Source organism: Conger conger, chromosome 2 (genome assembly GCF_963514075.1).
Source record: "Conger conger chromosome 2, fConCon1.1, whole genome shotgun sequence".
NCBI classification, from domain to species: domain Eukaryota; kingdom Metazoa; phylum Chordata; class Actinopteri; order Anguilliformes; family Congridae; genus Conger; species Conger conger.
In genome coordinates, this window is record NC_083761.1 from 65,443,832 (window position 1) to 65,461,570 (window position 17,739).

Below are 17,739 nucleotides of genomic sequence, written 5' to 3' on the forward strand. Positions count from 1 at the left end.
TCGTAAAGAAGACGAAGGTGGCCGAAGGGGACTAGTCAGCGTCTCTGTCACACCGGAGCGGTCCCCAGCAGCTAGACGGATGGTTTCTGGCCTAGCCAACGTGACCAAACCGCACAAACCCGCCAGAACGTAGCCCGGGTTCAGTCTGAACCACAATGGTGGCGAACGCGCCAGTGATCCTGTGACCCAAACTTTGAAGTAACCGAACGCTACTATGTTAGCATTGTTACGGGAGGGCCATGGGAGGGCACCAGTCTCCCCTCCGAAAAAAGGAGACTTTTAATTACTTTTCAACTCTGCTCTGGAAGAGAAAGAAGCCCCTTGGAACCCTGTCTCTGAAAAGACAGATGCGGCGCATGCTAGCTGCAATATAATTAACATGCAATTAACACAAATTAAAAGGCAAATTGCGAAAGTGAAACCCCTGTAGAAGGCTCCTTAGCGGTGTGAAGGAGGGAGGCTGGGGGTGGAGGTGGCGATGGGATAATTAGATAAAAACCCACCGCACGAGTCCTCCACTCAAGTGCTTATTGCTCAGCACTTCGTCTCCAGCGCCTGACGAGAGAGTACTCGGCGTCGGAGAAGTAGTCTGGGAAAAAACAAGGACGGCTGGAGGTTCGCGCCGGGCGTACGCGTGGGCGCGGTGCGAGAGTGTGTTGCCGGTTTTTCTGACTACGGCAGAGTGTACTCGGCCCTCGACTCTCAGGTAGAGCGCGGTCTGGTTTGAGATGAAAATAACAGTCTCCCTGTGGAGAGCTACCGAAGCCTTAGCATGCAGGCTACGGCATATCGCAGATATATATGTGTGCGGACTCCCCAAACATACATATAGCATAGTCATGCACAGGAAATAGGGGGTTTTGATGGAGGCGTCGCTGTTGCGCTGTTACCTGTTAAACTTGATGTATTCGCCCTTTCTGGCCGGTGGGAGCTGTTGTATGCAGGGCACCTGAATGACTGATGGCACTTTTATGATAAATGATAGAGAGCGTGCGCAGGGTTCGGGCCCAGGAGCCGGAGAATGTCCCGCACGGGGGGCCGGGGGGAGCAGGCGCTTGGAGGGGTAATTACAGCTCTGTTCCGCCCATCTATCTGCCTGTGATCCCCCCCCACCCCGGCCCCACAGCCCTTCAGACGGGAGAGCTGCGATTGGCCCATCCGCCCAGCCACGTCCCGCCCCCTGGCCCTACCGCCGCCAGCCGGTTGAGCTGCGATTGGCCAACCTGCCCGGCCACCTCCCGCCCTGGGCCCCCACTGTCGCCTGACGGCAGAGCTGCGATTGGCCCATCCGCTGGCCACATTCTGCCCCAGGCCCCTCGGCTGCCAAAAGGCAGAGCTGTGATTGGCCTAGCCGCCCGTCGGTGTGGAGAAGCAGGAGGGAGGCGACGATCTAGCACTCCATCTTCACAGGGCTCGACCGCTCACCCTGCTGCGCCCCTCTAATGATCAATTACCCCGGTCCTGCTAAACGCTCCCCCCGCCTCACACGGGCAGAGGGGCCCCTCCTCACACGGGCAGAGGGGCCCCTCTCACACGGGCAGAGGGGCTCTCCACATTAAATTTTGCGTAGCCGCAGGCGCCTGTCGAGCGTGTACCACCGGCCCACGTGTCGCAGCACGGGCTTCTGGGATCGCGCGTGACCGCGTGACCGCCCTTCTCCTCTCTTCAGAGAGGTGTAGGACGGACGGACGGACACGGCGCTCGACGCCCCCGCAGAGGCCTTCCCCGCGCCTCTGCCCCCCGAGCGCGTTTGACCTTCAGAGCACAGCTGCACGGCTCACAGGGGCTCCGCCAGGTTCAGCTCGGGACAGGCCCGGAGAGGGAGGCCCGGGAGAGAGCCGGCCCGCAGGTTTGCACAGAGCAAATGAACGGAGAGCGAAAGAGATGACAGGAAGGGCACTGTGTGCCTGAGGAATAGCAATATCACACCTTCCCTATAAACACGGCTGCTGTCTGCCAGGGCGCTTCAGCCTGCTGCACCAGCTGCAGGGGGAGGCCGGTCACCTCGCAGTGCCAGGCTTCAATAATGGCACAAACCTGAAAGAAAGGCGTAGTAAAACAAAATCGCCTAATTACCGCAGTAAAAGCCCACAATACCTCCAGGAGAGTACCTATTATCTCTCCCTATTATGGACACCCGAAAAGAGGAATTTTAATTCCGGACTCATTTTAAGATCATTGACTCCCCGAGAGCAGAGCCAAGAACAGAGGCTGACTGCGTAAACCGTACCTAAGACCAAGCAGCGTGAAAACAGCACGACGCAGAGACCAAATTAGATTGCGGCACCGGCTATTGAGACACAGAAACGCAGAAGCAAGCCGGAGCGCAATATTAAAAGTCACTATGCCTTGACAGCCCCTGTGTCCGCAGTGAAACGCTGGAAAGGAGTGTGAAATAGACTGGCTTCGGGCGGCTGTTGAGACCGCCGGACGCAGCCAGGGGGGAACAGGGCACACGTTGTCCTGAGAGAGCCCGTTTACTCTGGCACCCACAGGATCAGGAGATGGAGCTTCAGTTTATCAGTTTTAGGACTGTATGTAAAATGCACAAGGATGTATGAGGAGCTCGCTTCTCTACAAAGACAAATCTGTCGGACCAGACATAGACAAATTGCCCGTCTTCTTCAGGGAGAACCAGAGGTTCTGGAAAAATGCTGTATACTGTAAGTGCTTTACACAGCCTGAAGGCCATATGTGAGACACACACACACACACACACACGCAACAAAAACATACAAACACACACACATCATTTTAAAATGTCCAGCTTTGTTTTGTTTTTGTTTCGGGTTCTTCCTCTCATGCTGGGCATGTTTGTTCATATGTTTGTTGTTTGTTCATTTATGAGGGAGAAGGAGAAAAAGAAGCAAGAGACAAGCGAGAGAGCTGGAGGAAGTGGACAAAACAGAGGAAGGAAGAGATTGTGTGCGACAGACACACGGAAGAGTGTGAGACAGAGAGAGTCGGAGTGAGAGAGAGAGAGAAAGAGGGAGAGAGACTGAGAGGGCCTGCTGTTGAGTTCTATCATATGCAGCCCAGCCTCCCAGACAGTATGATTGTGGCCTGATAGCAGAGGCCAGAGGCCAGGCTCCGTGGGAATGCGAACAGGAGAGAGGCAGACTCCATAGGAATGAGAACGGGAGAGAGGCAGACTCCATAGGAATGAGAACGGGAGAGAGGCAGACTCCACAGGAATGAGAACGGGAGAGAGGCAGACTCCATAGGAATGAGAACGGGAGAGAGGCAGACTCCATAGGAATGAGAACGGGAGAGAGGCAGACTCCATAGGAATGAGAACGGGAGAGAGGCAGACTCCACAGGAATGAGAACGGGAGAGAGGCAGACTCCACAGAAATGAGAACGGGAGAGAGGCAGACTCTATAGGAATGAGAACGGGAGAGAGGCAGACTCCATAAGAATGAGAACGGGAGAGAGGCAGACTCCACAGGAATGAAAACGGGAGAGAGGCAGACTCCACAGGAATGAGAACGGGAGAGAGGCAGACTCCACAGGAATGAGAACGGGAGAGAGGCAGACTCCATAGGAATGAGAACGGGAGAGAGGCAGACTCCACAGGAATGAGAACGGGAGAGAGGCAGACTCCACAGGAATGAGAACGGGAGAGAGGCAGACTCCACCGGAATGAGAACGGGAGAGAGGCAGACTCCACAGAAATGAGAACGGGAGAGAGGCAGACTCCACAGGAATGAGAACGGGAGCAAGGCCCGGAGAGAACAGCATCCGGCAGAGCACTATCAGGATCTAACCCGTCTGATTGGATTGGGCCCGGAGTATCGGTCCGGGAAAACACGGCGTTCCAGTGTTTGTGTCACTCCGCGGCGTGTTACCACAGAGGCCCGGCTTTTTAAAAGGAAGATAATGTCCTAAGTGATGGATGGAAGGGATTGACTCGGAGGTTTCCAAATACCCTTTCATTCTCCCATACCTGAATCCCCCCACCACCACCACCACCAACCAGCCACCCCCAGGTCTGTGACAGAGCGTCAGTGCAATGCATCACCCCTGAGCGTACACTCTGTCCCTGTAAGCCTGGTTCAGCCACTTAACCCCTCTCACCGGAGCACATGTCACACTGACAACCCCCCCCCACCAGCCCCATCCCCTCACACCATCCGCTAATCTCCCAGCACCACTGGGGACAGCGGAGCGCTGGACTCCGTACTGGAGGGCGAGGGCCAGAGCCCAGCTGGCATGCTGGCCGCTCCCGGTGGAGAAAAATGAAAGCAGGGATGGGGTTTTTTGAAACGAAGGATCCGTTTCGGAAAAGCAGGCTGCCGCCGTAGATCATCTCGGATGAGCGAGAACCGCGAAAACAAATAAACCACGATGATTTTAGCGATGTGTATGATTATGATGATGAGGACGGTAATGGCGGCAATCATCGTCGCCATCATGATAATAATAAGGGTTTGTATTAATGATAATGAGGGGTAGGAACGAATGAGTTCATTTCTTATCTCGGAGATGTTTGGGGTGTGATGAGGAGAAACAGTCTCGCCTTGGAATGATTCTCAAACAGTGCAGGACTTTGAGGAGGGACTGAACTCTGTGTGCAGTTCTGCCCAGTCAGTCTGTGTGCAGTAGTCATCATAAGCCAGTATACTGTGTGTGCAATAGTCTTGTTTTCTGTACAGTAGTGTTGCAGAGCCAAGCTGAGTGCAGTAGTCTTTTAAAGCCACTGTGTGAAATACTCTGGTAGAGATGGGCCATACACGGTATTCTTGTAAAGTCACTCCGTGTGCTGTTGTCTTGTAGAGCCTGGCTGTGTGCAGAAGTCTTGTAAAGCCAGTCTTTGTGCAATAATCTATAGTTTTGTAGAGTCCAATGGTGTGCAGTAGCAGAGCCAGGCTGTAGGAGAGTCTCGTAGAGCCGTGATGTCTGCTATAGTCTTGTAGAGTCCAATGGTGTGCAGTAGCAGAGCCAGGCTGTAGGAGAGTCTCGTAGAGCCGTGATGTCTGCTATAGTCTTGTAGAGTCCAATGGTATGCAGTAGCAGAGCCAGGCTGTAGGAGAGTGTCTTAGAGCCGTGACGTTGCAGAGCCGTACTGCGTGCTGAAGTCTTTGAGTCGTATGTCTTTGCCCTTGCAGCTCCTCCATGTTGCTGGGAAGGAAAACATTAGAGACTCCTGTTCAAACAGTGTGTTGTGTGCTTAGCTGAGGAACCCATCTCTCCCTCTCTCTCTGTCTTTCTCTCAATCGCTCTCTCACACACACACTCGCTCGCTCTCTCCTTCTCCCTCACACACTCACTTGCTCTCTCCCTCTCTCTCAGAGACATACTCACACACTCACCCTCTCCCTCTCTCACACACACACACCCACTCACCCTCTCCCTCGCACATCCACACACATTCGCTCACACACACACACACACACACACACTCTCTCTCTCTCTCCGTCTGAGGACTATGAAGCAGTCCGCTGGCTGCCAGAATGTCGCTGCCTTCAGCACTTCTCTCTCATTGATCCTGCTAAGCCCCAGAACTTTAGCTGACATCATCTTTTCGTCCCACCTCCCCATGTTATTCTAATTCATTATGTATATTAACTCCTGAAGCCTGTGTTTTTCTGTCTGAGCTGTTTCTGTCCGCGCACGTTTCATTTTTTTAAGGCAAGGATTTCAGAACCTAAAACATAAAACTGCTGCTATCAAATGATAGGCTCCGTTGTTTTCATATGACATAACATTCTCTTCATCTAGCCCTTATCCTTGAGAAATGTAAACAGAGCCCTTGAAAGAAAACAGTTGCATAATTGATTAGACTGCACCTCAAAAAAGGAGACAAGGCAGGATCATCTTTAACTGGAATACTTTTACTGAGTAACTCTGAAACTCCCTTGGGTGTTTCTGCTCTTTATCTGGTAATTGGCACATCTCCTCCCCCTCCTCAAGTGCTGGACCTCTCAGCAGTAGGCTGGCCACACCAATTCCTCCTTGAATAGAGAGGCGGTGGTTGCGGTGGTGGCTGTATTTATAATGGCGTTTCGCGTGAGGGTGAAATAAATGGAGGTTGTCACAGAAAGCAGCTCAAAGGCATGTCATTCATCCTGAGGTGGGAGCGTCGCTGCCACTTTCTGCTGGTGATGGACAGATCAACACATGGGCTTTGAGCTGGAGTGCTGTTTGAGTCTTTCTCCCTCAGGTCTTTATACATGGCACCAATAATGAACCCTTTAGTCTAGACGTGTCACAGGTTTTTAAATCTATATCCACACCTTTTGACAGGCCCCTTAATCTTCTGCGCTACATACAAATGTTGAGTAAGTGTAAGGAATTTGTAATACGTGAATATAGGTATAAAACTATAATATGTGGCTTGTGGATTTCCACTTCAGGAATTCAGGAACTCGGTGGCTAATGGCGACGGTTCTTCCTCTCGGTGTGTTGGGAGTGAAGGTGGGGCCTAACGAGCGTTGGTGTGCGTTTCCCTCCAGCAGGCAGACGACGTGGCGCAGACAGAGGGCTCCCAGCAGCTACAGCCCTCGGACTCTTCAGAGAAGCAGCAGCCCAAACGGTTACACGTCTCCAACATCCCCTTCCGCTTCCGAGACCCGGACTTACGGCAAATGTTTGGGGTGAGCCAAAGCTACCGATTCGGCGTGTCGTGTGTCGGCACAAAGCACTCAGCACGACAACAATACACGACAACAATACACGGTGTGGAATCGAGGGAATAAGTAAAGAAAAGGAAACGCTAAGTTGGAGTGTGAAGAAGAGTGTTGTTACTACACACATATGCTATTGTAAATGCTTGTGCGTAGCCATCCCTTGTACTAAAAGGTTAAGTGCCTTTTTGGGAGCTCTCAGCGTTCATTAAAATTGCATATGCTGGTCTTACCTCTTAAATGATTCACACCTAACACCGCACACAACCTTGTTCCAAAATAGTAGAGTGACTACCAAGTCTTTTAACAATCAGTCGGTTGTCTTTTCCAATGACTGCCCTTTGCTGTTCGCCCACAAATGTCAGAAGAGCCTTTTTTTTTAGTTTGCGCGTCAGCTGTGTGTTTGATTTCACGCCTTGAATTATGACTGCTGTAGTTAATTTTGGAGCGTACAGAATTGAAGGATGAATATTTAATAGGAGCTCTTCAGTCTTTCATGGCAGAGTGCTCCCAGCTCGCGTTGTGGCAGGTGCCCACGGTAGCCGTCCCAGACCTAACCTGACTGCAGCTCAGTGACCTTTGCGAAGGATACCCAGCGCAAAACACGCCTGGACTCGCTCGCAATCTCATGATCATTATCCTGCGTGCCTGTATTTTCAGACAATATCAGGACACATGAAAGCCTAGCATTGTTTTTACTGATGGGTTTATTCCGTCCTGTTGCTTCAGTTCTGATAGATTATTATAGAAAATGCTAATGTTATCAAATTGCTCCTGCTGAGATTCAGTGATCAAGCACTCTCTGTAACAAACCTGACAGTACACGATTCGGGTTTCACCTGTTTAATTTCTGATTAACTGACAACACGAAACAGGACGTCTGTTCGGAGAAAGAGTGACAGCTTGTTGCCAGACGATGATAAAAAGCGAGCGGTTGGACTAGCTTGTTAAGATCACGATGTTTACCGGTGGCGTAGTATAGCAGACAATAACATTTAGTATAATAGTGAGTCCAAGATTTATTCACTACTTAAACCCTCAATAACATCTGTTGCCTATGGTAGTTCATTCTCATGGAAACCTGTGGGAAGAGTGGCTGTGTGCTCTTTGAGGCTTCCTAGCATTGATGTGAGGGGAGCAGGAGGGTGTGGAAGATCCCAGCAGTGTGGACATAATTAATAGTATTTTTCTGCGCAGTTAAAAGGGAGTTTCTCCTCATTAGCTTCCAGTTAGGTGACAGCTCCGGGGAGGGTGCAGGTGTTGTGGGGACCGCGGTGGGGCCCGGGATTCCAGCGCTCCGGCCCTCTGTGGAGCCTCCCAGGTGCCGAGCGCCACACCGCAATTAGCCAATGTCACAGAGAGAGAGAGGGAGAGGGAGAGGGAGAGGGGGAGAGACAGATCAGAGAGACTGTGTGAGGACCGAGGCTGGCTGCCGTGTGGGCCTCTTCCAGCGATGCAGGTGGATTCATGTTGAATGAGCTCAATCGATCGTGGGGTCAGAGGTCAGGCGGCACCCTGTGTGGAAGTGCACAGACCTGTGAGGTACTGCAGCCCTGTACTTCTCTTAAGACCAGGCATTACAGCTTGCCAGAAGACTGCTATTGCTGTGTGAGTCCCTGCAGGGTTTCTGCCTGCCTAGGCTATGAGAGCAACATCCACACACATCTCATGGATATTATTTTCTTTGCGAAACTCTCATAGGTTGATGAAACTGCATTAGCATCTACTCCATCTACATGTTCATTGTATATATTAAAACTACCACCGGACTAAATTGGTAAACAACATGAATACTGAAACATACTTTAAAGATTAAAGGTTGCAGGTTATAAAAAGGTGGTCCTGGTGTTTTTATGTGCAGAAGGGAAATTGAGCACTGAAACAAATGTATATGAAATCATATATTCTTTATGTGTTGTTTTTCTTTGAGTGAATTCGCCCATCATTAGGGAGCAGTGATCACATGATTCTGTCTGTCAGTAATCGGGAGATGAGTCAGGAGGCTGGCCTTAGAGTGAGTTCGTTTTCTACTGTACACAGAGGAGCCAGGATTGCCATCTCTGATTAATTCAGTTTTATTTGTATTGTTTATTGAAAATCTATTTGGATCCAATTAAAATTCTCTGGGCAAAATGTATAGTGCTATTCTGTGCTCAGTGCCTCTGGAGTTAACATGTATTTAAACTATGCAAATTTATTTAAACTGTCCAAATATACCACAACCGATTTCTCAATATGGGACTTATAATTCAAAGGTATATTTATTTTAAATTATGCTGAAAGTCAAAGTTGGCAGAAAATCACACCAGACAGTATCTCAGCAATTTGAAATCTAAACATAGATGGGTTGTTTATTTTTACTAGTCCAGCTTTGTTATGGGTAATATGATAAACTTATAAAACCCCAGGCCTTTAAGCATGTCTGTCACTTTGACACTGTTCTCAATTCTGTTTTTTTCACAGATTTCCTTTTTACCAGTTTATTATTTCCACCACAAGACTAGGTTCTTTGGAATTCAGATTGCTTTCTAATTAGCACCAAGGCTTAGTTTGTTTGTTTTGCGGAATTGTGCAACTTATGGATATATTATGCAAATTCCGAGGCCTGTCAAAGTTTCTCCTTCCCTATCGATGGAACGGGCCTGGGATAAATCGCTGTGGGCAGAACTCGTGCTTTGCAACAAAGATCCCATCAGCATTTTGCTTTTGCTCACAATGGGCTTCAATCGGATCATTGTGTGCACTGCCTTCCTCCTGACTCTAATTGCTGTAATGTGCCACTGGCTCGATGTGCCATTACGGCTCTGCTTCAGCAGAGGCACAATGCAAACAAAAGCAATATCGGGACATTATAGCATTCAATGGTGCAGCCCACTGCAGGTTGATAACACACAGGCCACCGGTTCTCCATCTGCACACACACACACACACGCACACACACACACACACACACTGAAACACACATGCATGCACTCTTGCTGCTCGACTAGTTCTCGCCGATATGAGCCTCCGCGCTCGATGTAAACAGAAGAGAATGAAATCTGAAATGGAGAATAAATCCGATCGGATGTGGCAGACAGGAATATTGCTGCAGTGTAGATGAGTCGAGGTGTGTGGGAGTTCAGCAGTGCAAAAACAACAAAAACTTTGCACTCATTATCAGTCCTTATTTCAGCTTAATTTGTAATTAGAAAAACACATCTAGGGAAATTACAACAATAAGTATGAGGTGTTAATGTTATTGAGTAAAATAGTTCTCAAAGTTCCAGCTTTTTGTGTAGCTTGCGGACATGTTCAGAATGTAACACAATCTCATGGGAAAATACCTAGGGCTCCTGAGCTGAGAGGTAAATTCTGAATATTATTTTTTGCTAATTCGTTTAGCAGATGACTTTGCAAGTGTCAGCTCATATCATATACCCATCGAAAGAGTTTTAGCGATGCGACTCTGGTTAAGCAACGGTGACGCAGTTTCACAGACACGTATTAATCTTTAATATACTGCAGGTGCTTGGCACAAAAAATACCAAAAATTGCAAAGAAAGGAAGAACATACCAGCACACTGCAAGTATGTCACCAAATGATTTATGAAGCTTTCCCCGTGAGCAGTGACAAGGTTTTGACCGTTCGTTCTTTGTCAAATGCTGCCACACCTGCGATTGGAACTTTCAGCCTTGGGGTTGTACGGCCAGCTCTGACCGCCGTGCCACGCTGCACCCAACCGAAATCCCGTCCTGGCTCCCTCCCATCATGCATCGCTCAGCCCCAACTCTGACAGAGAGTAAAGAGGTCTCCTGATGTGCCAGCTCATGGGGCTATGCTATATTGTAGTAATTAAAGGACCCCCCCTCCCCATGTAAAATGTGGCACTATGTAACGTGTAATGGGCTGTTTGCCGTGGCTTCGCCGTGTTTAATAACGCCGCGCTCGCAAAGCCAGCTGCGAGAGGGCTCTTCCCATCACACTCCCAAAGTGGGCTTCCTAAATGAGACACTACATCACCTGCACACCCTCCATTACCTACCCTATTACCTGAAAGCCTCCTCTGGAGTATGTGTCTCTGGTTGGAGGCCTGCAGGGAGTTTTATATGGGTGCTGCAGGTTACCATAGGGTGCCTTTAATGTCTTTTTAATGACCTCTGCATATTTTAATTGCCTGCTTCTATAAACTAGTGGATTCCAGGTAGCACCACGCTAGAGCTGTAATTCCTCGTTTTCATCCTGAAGACGGATTGTGCAGGGCTCCTCCCAGAGTTCCTCCCGCTTTCACTGCTGCCTTGAGATCATTGGCAATTTACCCTGAATAACACACCATTGCAGCCTCTTGTTTTTATTTTTTAGCCCCCTCATGGAAGGTAATTTCTGGTTAGAGCCCACGGCTTCCCAGTGGTCTCCATTTTGTGGGTGTGTTTATGCAGTTGTTGGGGTTGAGTGAAGGTTTAGTTTTGGGTGAAGGCTGCCTTTGTTTACAAGCAGGAGCCTCTCCCTGTACCGTAAAGATGGCCTCCCTCACAAACACGTCTCATAAACCCAGTAGGTTCAGTTAATGCAATTAGTATGTGCGCATTTTTTTGTTTAGAATGTACCGTCATCCCATACGAACGGATCACGCTGGGATGTAAATGGCCATGCCTGATTTAGCCTCGCGTATAAACTGCTTTAATTTGAACAAATTGAGGAAATTATGTCAAGTAGCAGATGTTTGGTTGAAGCCGTAGAATTTGAATTCAGTGGGTAGAATCACGGGGAGAGGGGGAGCTCGCTCATCCGCTAACCTGAGTGGGGAGGTTTGCGCTGAAATGGGGCCTGGTCTCGGAGAGGGGCAGGGTGTGTGTTTCGGAGCGAGCAACGCCACAAACCCCCCCCCCCACCCCCCCCTTCCCCGCTCGGCCTGTGCCCAGCGCTCCCGGTGGCCGTGTAAGAAGATAAAAGCCGGCTCTTCCTAACCTTATTAGTGACCTAGCCAAACGATCAATCCCATTGAGCCCGGTGTGCCTGGAAGGCCCATTTCTTCCCTGTTGTGCTGAAATGAAGCCGACGCGGACTGCTTGACAGGGTAATTAGTTTTAATGAAATAATGCGGCCATTGTAGACAGCAATTAAAACCCGCTTTCATTCCACTCATTAGAGGAACTTAAGGTTTGCTTTCATTCCACTGTTTTCTAATGATCTGAAGGCAAACCCGTTAAATTGAATACTTAAGCTTGTTAACCCCTTGAGACCACTGCAGTGGCTTTCGCAGAAACGAGGGAAAAGAGAAATGTACAAACAATCACTTGTTTGTTGGCTCTGTTGGTTTCTCATTTAGGCGGTTCCCCGCTTTCCTCGCTCGACGGAGACAGCGGGGGGCGGCGCGTCTCCTCGGCGAGATTCGCGGCCGATGCTCTTCCGCCCCTGCCACGGGGAAAAGCTGGACCCCCCGTTCGAGACCAGGAGCCGTTCTCCGCCCCCCCCGGTCTCCCCTTCCCCCTCCTCCCGGGATCCTATTTCTCTTTAAATCCGCCCACCGCGTTCGGTCTTCCTGCCGCGCGGATTCCTGCCCGACCTTGCTGCGCTCGAGCATGTTTATTTATTTATTGAAATAAACTACCTGATTCAAGGTCTTGTTATGAGCGTACGACGGCCCTCATTATCATAAGGCAAGCGGGGTTAACATGGCGGAGCCTCTCCCAGCACAGGGGAAGGAGTGTTTATCACCCCGTAATCAGTCTGCGGGAGGAGAGACGCCCCGCCCCGGCACCCCGCCAGCACAGACCCGCGCTTTCGGGGTTCCTGAAGCGGGGAACGGGGCCGGGTCATTAGCATTATCAATGTTCCTGGGCCATCTGAAATGCCAATACTCCCGCACAACCAGGGGCTCTATAGGAGGCTGGAGTTTATTACATGCGACATTTCACAGCGCACACATGCACGCGGGCACCGACACAGATTCATTTACTTCTTTTTTTAGTAGAGGGAGTGGCCAACGCCTCCTGGCTAATGCTAATTAGTTCATAAAAAGCAAATACCGGGCATCCGGCGGTCATTATAACGACGATCTGATAATGCGGCAGAATTGAGAGGAACCTGCTGCAAAAATAAAAGGCGGTGTGACAGGTAATTACGATGATAATATTTGTCAGGGCGATAATAAACAAATGTATGGTTCATCATTAGCAATAATGGTTGTTCTCCGTTCAATTTTCCCTTTTAATTGAAGGAGGTGTTCTGCTTTAAGCCGCGCCGAAAATGCACACTGCATTGTTTTCCATCTCTCTTTGTGCTTGGAAAGGCTTATTCCTCCGGAAAACAGCAGAGAAGCAGTCTAATGTCCACCATTAAGTTCACTGATGCATACAGAGTGCCGTGGTCCTGTGTGGATTTCTGCTTAATATCCATCTACTACAGCCCAGCGCTCCCATAGTATAGCACTGCTGTTGACTCGCCATACCAGTAAAATGATTACATTTATGTTGCTAATATGAGCGTATGCATGTTTCATACCTTGATATGTATGTACAGTTGAAATTATTGACTTACCGACTGCCATATGGCCTTTACGTCTATCCTCGAGGGGAATTAAATTTGATACCTTCTAAACACAGCGGCACACTCAAAGTGTATAGTCTGCATTTGTCTGTGTGTTTCATGCATTATTACTGATACATGCTCAATTTACTTCCAGTACACCTCAGCAGAACTCGCAATCCACCGGTTCTGCCAGTTTTCGCTACACTTTCGTTGTTTAAGATTAACTTTTATAAATGTTAATGAATTACATGGATTGCTCGGCTTTGAAAAGGGATCGAGTGAATTGGGGAAATTACCGCAAAGCCGTGTTTTTTTATTACAAAGAAATGTGATTTGAGCAGCCTGTTGTGTGCAGTGGAATACACAGCTTAAACTGGCATAAATAGAGCAGGGTGTTCTATTTTTGAAAGCGTTACAATCAAGCATCTGAGGCTCTTCACATAGTGCAAACGTGACATGTTCTAATTATTTTCTTTCTCCTTCCTCTCTCCCTGTCTCCTTTCTCTCCGCAGCAATTCGGGAAGATTTTAGATGTGGAAATTATTTTTAACGAGCGGGGCTCCAAGGTAAGTGAGCTGGAACAACAGCGCTTGTCAGTCCATTCCTCACTCGGCAGGGCTCTCCTTCATGTGTTTGATAATTACGGGCTGCGGAGCTCCTCCTGGCCTCAGTGCCACCCGTCCCCTCTCAGAGCCTGCAGGTACGGGGGACTCACCTGGAGTCTCTGTGTCTGTACCTCCGTGAAGGCCACGCGTTTCTGACCTGGCGAGCAGAGACAACCGTTGTGGTGTCAGTGGACTCCTGGCGGGGCTGGCTAGCGCGCTCTCCGAAAAAGGAATCGTGGGACCTCAAAGAAGAACACTATCTAGTTTCCGTGTCGCTAGTTTTTTAGTTCCTCGTCGAGTAAAATGGTTCCTTGTCTGGGAGCTTTCACACTTCGCTCCCGTGATAGAGGGTTCCATAAATAACTAAAATGGCTTCCTCTATGGATACAAGCCAAAGAACCCATTTTTCTGAGAGTGTAGGAACTGGGAGCATGAGGTACCCAACTGCCACCCTCTGTTGTTGGTGCTCCTTGGGGTTCTTCAAGGCAAAGCATTGATAACATCCGCTGTGGCGGGAGGGAGGCACATTTTTGATGCAGTGACCTCACAGGTGTAGGCAAGCCTCCAGCCCCCCTCCCCGGCCTCGTTCCCTCTCCCAGGTTCTGCTCTCTTCCTGGACAAGATTGAGCACCTGAGAACCTGTCACCTCCATGGGAACACGCTTTTATTGTTCGTACCCAACAAAGCCATTACCCATGATGCCTCTTCCGCACCCTGCTTTCTATATAATGAACCTACCAGACCATTAATAAACAATCTATTTTCTAAGAAGCTTTTGCAATTTGCATTCAATATGTTTGTCTCCTTTGAAAAATGGTGGCTCCACTCTCCATCCGTGTAAGCTAATTATTTGTGCATGATAAAAAAAAGTAAAGAGGGTGAGCACAGTAGCACAAAATGTCAAAAGGATTAATTTTGCCCTCAATTCCGTTTTAAATTTATTTTTTATCTTTTTTCTCCCCAAGGACGGTTCCTGTGTTATTTATGCCAGGCGTTGGGCTGGAGATCCTGTATATGCATATGAGATCACGCTGCTCTCCGCTGCTCACATGCATTATCTTCCAAAGCAATTATCATCCCACACTCGCACAGTGTATATAAACTAAAAGACTGGGACTTGTCCGACACACTTGTTCGCCAAGCATATCTAATGGCTTGTGCCGGGTATCGGGTTTAGTCTACAAGTCCCCCATAACTCACTAGTGACAAATCCAAGAGGAGAAATGAAATTGACTTTCCCTGGTGGGTGGGAGCAATGTAAAACAGCAGTTACTTGGATAGAGTGCTTATAGAAAATGCGTCTGGATGGATTTCTCCACTGTAAATATGCTTTCACCGTCTCGTATTAATTACCACCATAACGAGAAGGGATTTCCACCGCGGCGCAAAGACCGGTGGCTTAAGGAGAACGGCATTGTGAAGACAGATGTTTATCCAGGATTAGGAAAACTTGAAGTGACTGGGCTTTTAAAAAAAAAAAAGACATGAAATGCTTTAGAAATGAAAAAATCCGACATTTTGCATTGTGCGCTTTTTTTGCAGAATGGTGATTTTTTTTCTGTGTCCTTATGTAGGTTGTGTTTAAACAGTTTACTGTTTTTAAAAGTTTTTACCGGCTACGGATATGCACGGCAAAGTTTATTTCATTGTTTTCAGTACTTAACTTGTCTATATGTGTCATTGAGTGTTACATTTTTCCAGTGCTGATGTAAAATGTACTTGTTTATTCTAAAGGTCATTTGTCCAGTCACATTCTGAATAATTTATACACGCTTTAAAAAAAAATGCTTTTGACTGAAACAACAGAAATGTAACCTTCTAATTTTAGTCTCCGGAGAAGCTTTACCAGAGGCTGGTTTCTTAGTGTTAGAGTGTCAGGTCATATCACTAAATTGCTGCGTTTGCCTTTCTCCTCTGCTCTTCAGATCTGACCATCCTCTCCTGCTAGCATTTCACTAACAAGCTCAAATTTCTCTGGCTGCTTCAAATTCGACTTCCTGCTGCTTACCTTGTTGTGCGTGTTCCTTCCCTCTTTTTCCCCCTCTCTTTCTCCTCTCTCTCTCTCTCTCTGTCTCTCACCCCTCGCTCACCGTGGCACGCAGGGCTTCGGATTTGTAACTTTCGAAACGAGCGCGGACGCCGACCGCGCGCGGGAGAAACTAAACGGTACAATCGTAGAGGGACGCAAAATCGAGGTGCTTTCCTTTTCCACTATTTTCCTACCTCACCTTTCTGTTTTTTTCCCCCTGCCCATGGACGCCTGACCCCCCCTCCTCCTCCTCCTCCTCCACCCTCTCCCCCCATACGCATGCTGAGTCCGGGCCTCATCTGTACGTGCTTGCAGGACCACGTCCGCGCGCCCAGGCGGATTGAATCAGAGCCCGAGCCCTGCACCTTTATTTGATATGGGGGAATGCACGGCTTCAGGTTTGATCTCAACAGCCTGTGGAGCGCTCAGTTTGATTAATGTGTGTGCCGCTTTTGTTCCCCCTTTCTCTTTTTTTTCCCCCCTCCCTCCTCGCCCGTTTGCTCTCCGTGGCTTTCCGAAACTGTACGTCGCATGCAAACTTCTGCTTCTCTCCGGAAAAAAAACGGAGCGCATGCGATATGTTTTTAATTAATTCAATCTAAGGAAATCAAAGCGCTGCCAATGTTGCTTTAAATTCCCACTTGTTTATCCAAGCCATTACCGGTGTGTTTCTCCTTTCATGTCGCGTACCCTGGAGTAAAGAGTAAAGCAATATTTTCTCTGTCTCCGTGGCAAAGTGTATTTGCCACTTCCACCAAGCCATTAAGATAATTCATGTAATGTATAAACAATACCTAGGCATATATATCATGGCAGGTTCAAGCCAGTTGTTTCCTTAAGCTAAATGACCTACACTGGCCCTGTGGAAATTAAAGCCATTAGCGATAATTAACATGAGAGTGAAATACTAACATGGCGGAATAAAAAAAGTGCCCCTCTGCCAGGGGCTAGGTCCGACTCCCTCAGCACCCGGGGAAAAAGTGTATTTCTTTGGAGCGAGATGTCGGACATTATTTACTGGCTTATACGACTGTAACGGTCCTCGCCCGGGTTAAATCCTGCATGGGGCGTTTGTCATCCCCCCCAGCCACAGTGGACCTCTGCCACGCGCGCGGCTACACGTCTGGAGGTCACACGGCTCATCCTCACCGCGGGGTAGGGCCGGGGGAAGGGCCCGGGCCTCCCCCGCACGAGGGGGGAGGGGGGACGGAGAATGTATTAACCGCGGCATCAATGAAGTCAGGTCCCAGGGCTGCCATGAACAATCACTGGCTGCATGAAAGTCACTGTGATCACTACGGCCATCCACTGGCGGAAAAACGGCATGTTCTTCACTGGCATGCTTTCGACGGTCTGTTTACGGCGGCGTTGTTTTTGGCTGTGTTCCATCAAGCTTTGAAAGCGCATGTCACCAGAGGTGTGTCCGTCCTCGTGTCTGTGTCGAACGAGGCTCGCGCCTGTAACCCCTGTCTGCCATTTTGTCTTTGAAAACAGGTAAACAATGCAACAGCAAGAGTAATGACCAACAAGAAGGTGGCTAACCCTTACACAAATGGTAAGATCTGTCTCTGGTCTGATTCGCTGTTGTGAGTGTGTCGATGTGTTCTGTTTTTACTTTAGAAGAGTGTACCTGTTGGAAATGTGTTTACTGGTTATGAATTCACATTACATATAGTAGCACTATTTCTTAACAGTTTTGTTTATTGACAGTTTTGAAATATGAGTTTTTGTCATTTATATTTATTTTAAATTCTTTCTTGATATGTTGAACTCATGCATGGTAATTATCACAAATGCAGGAAGGTGTTCCACTTAAAATCATACAGTAATTAAAGCTGCATCTGGCAGCTTTCTCAACGGTTGCAATGATGTGGAAAACATCTTGAAAATCATAACACCCATCGGCCCTGCCCACAGAGAAAGAGACACAAATGACACATCGTAACACCCAATTGGGCTACGATACAC

The 17,739-nt window shown here is 48.5% G+C and overlaps 1 protein-coding gene across 4 annotated transcripts in view; it reads left to right on the top strand.

Annotated features, from left to right (window-relative positions):
* Positions 1–17,739, top strand: part of rbfox3a (RNA binding fox-1 homolog 3a) — a 154,512-nt gene that overhangs the window by 109,265 nt on the left and 27,508 nt on the right. For 3 of the 4 annotated variants that reach the window (XM_061230357.1, XM_061230356.1, XM_061230354.1), the window contains exons 3-6: positions 6,456–6,596; positions 13,650–13,703; positions 15,845–15,937; positions 17,266–17,326. In XM_061230357.1, the coding sequence (XP_061086341.1) occupies positions 6,456–6,596; positions 13,650–13,703; positions 15,845–15,937; positions 17,266–17,326 (349 nt within the window). The remainder of the gene's footprint in view (positions 1–6,455; positions 6,597–13,649; positions 13,704–15,844; positions 15,938–17,265; positions 17,327–17,739) is intronic. The other variant, XM_061230355.1, reaches the window with a different exon arrangement.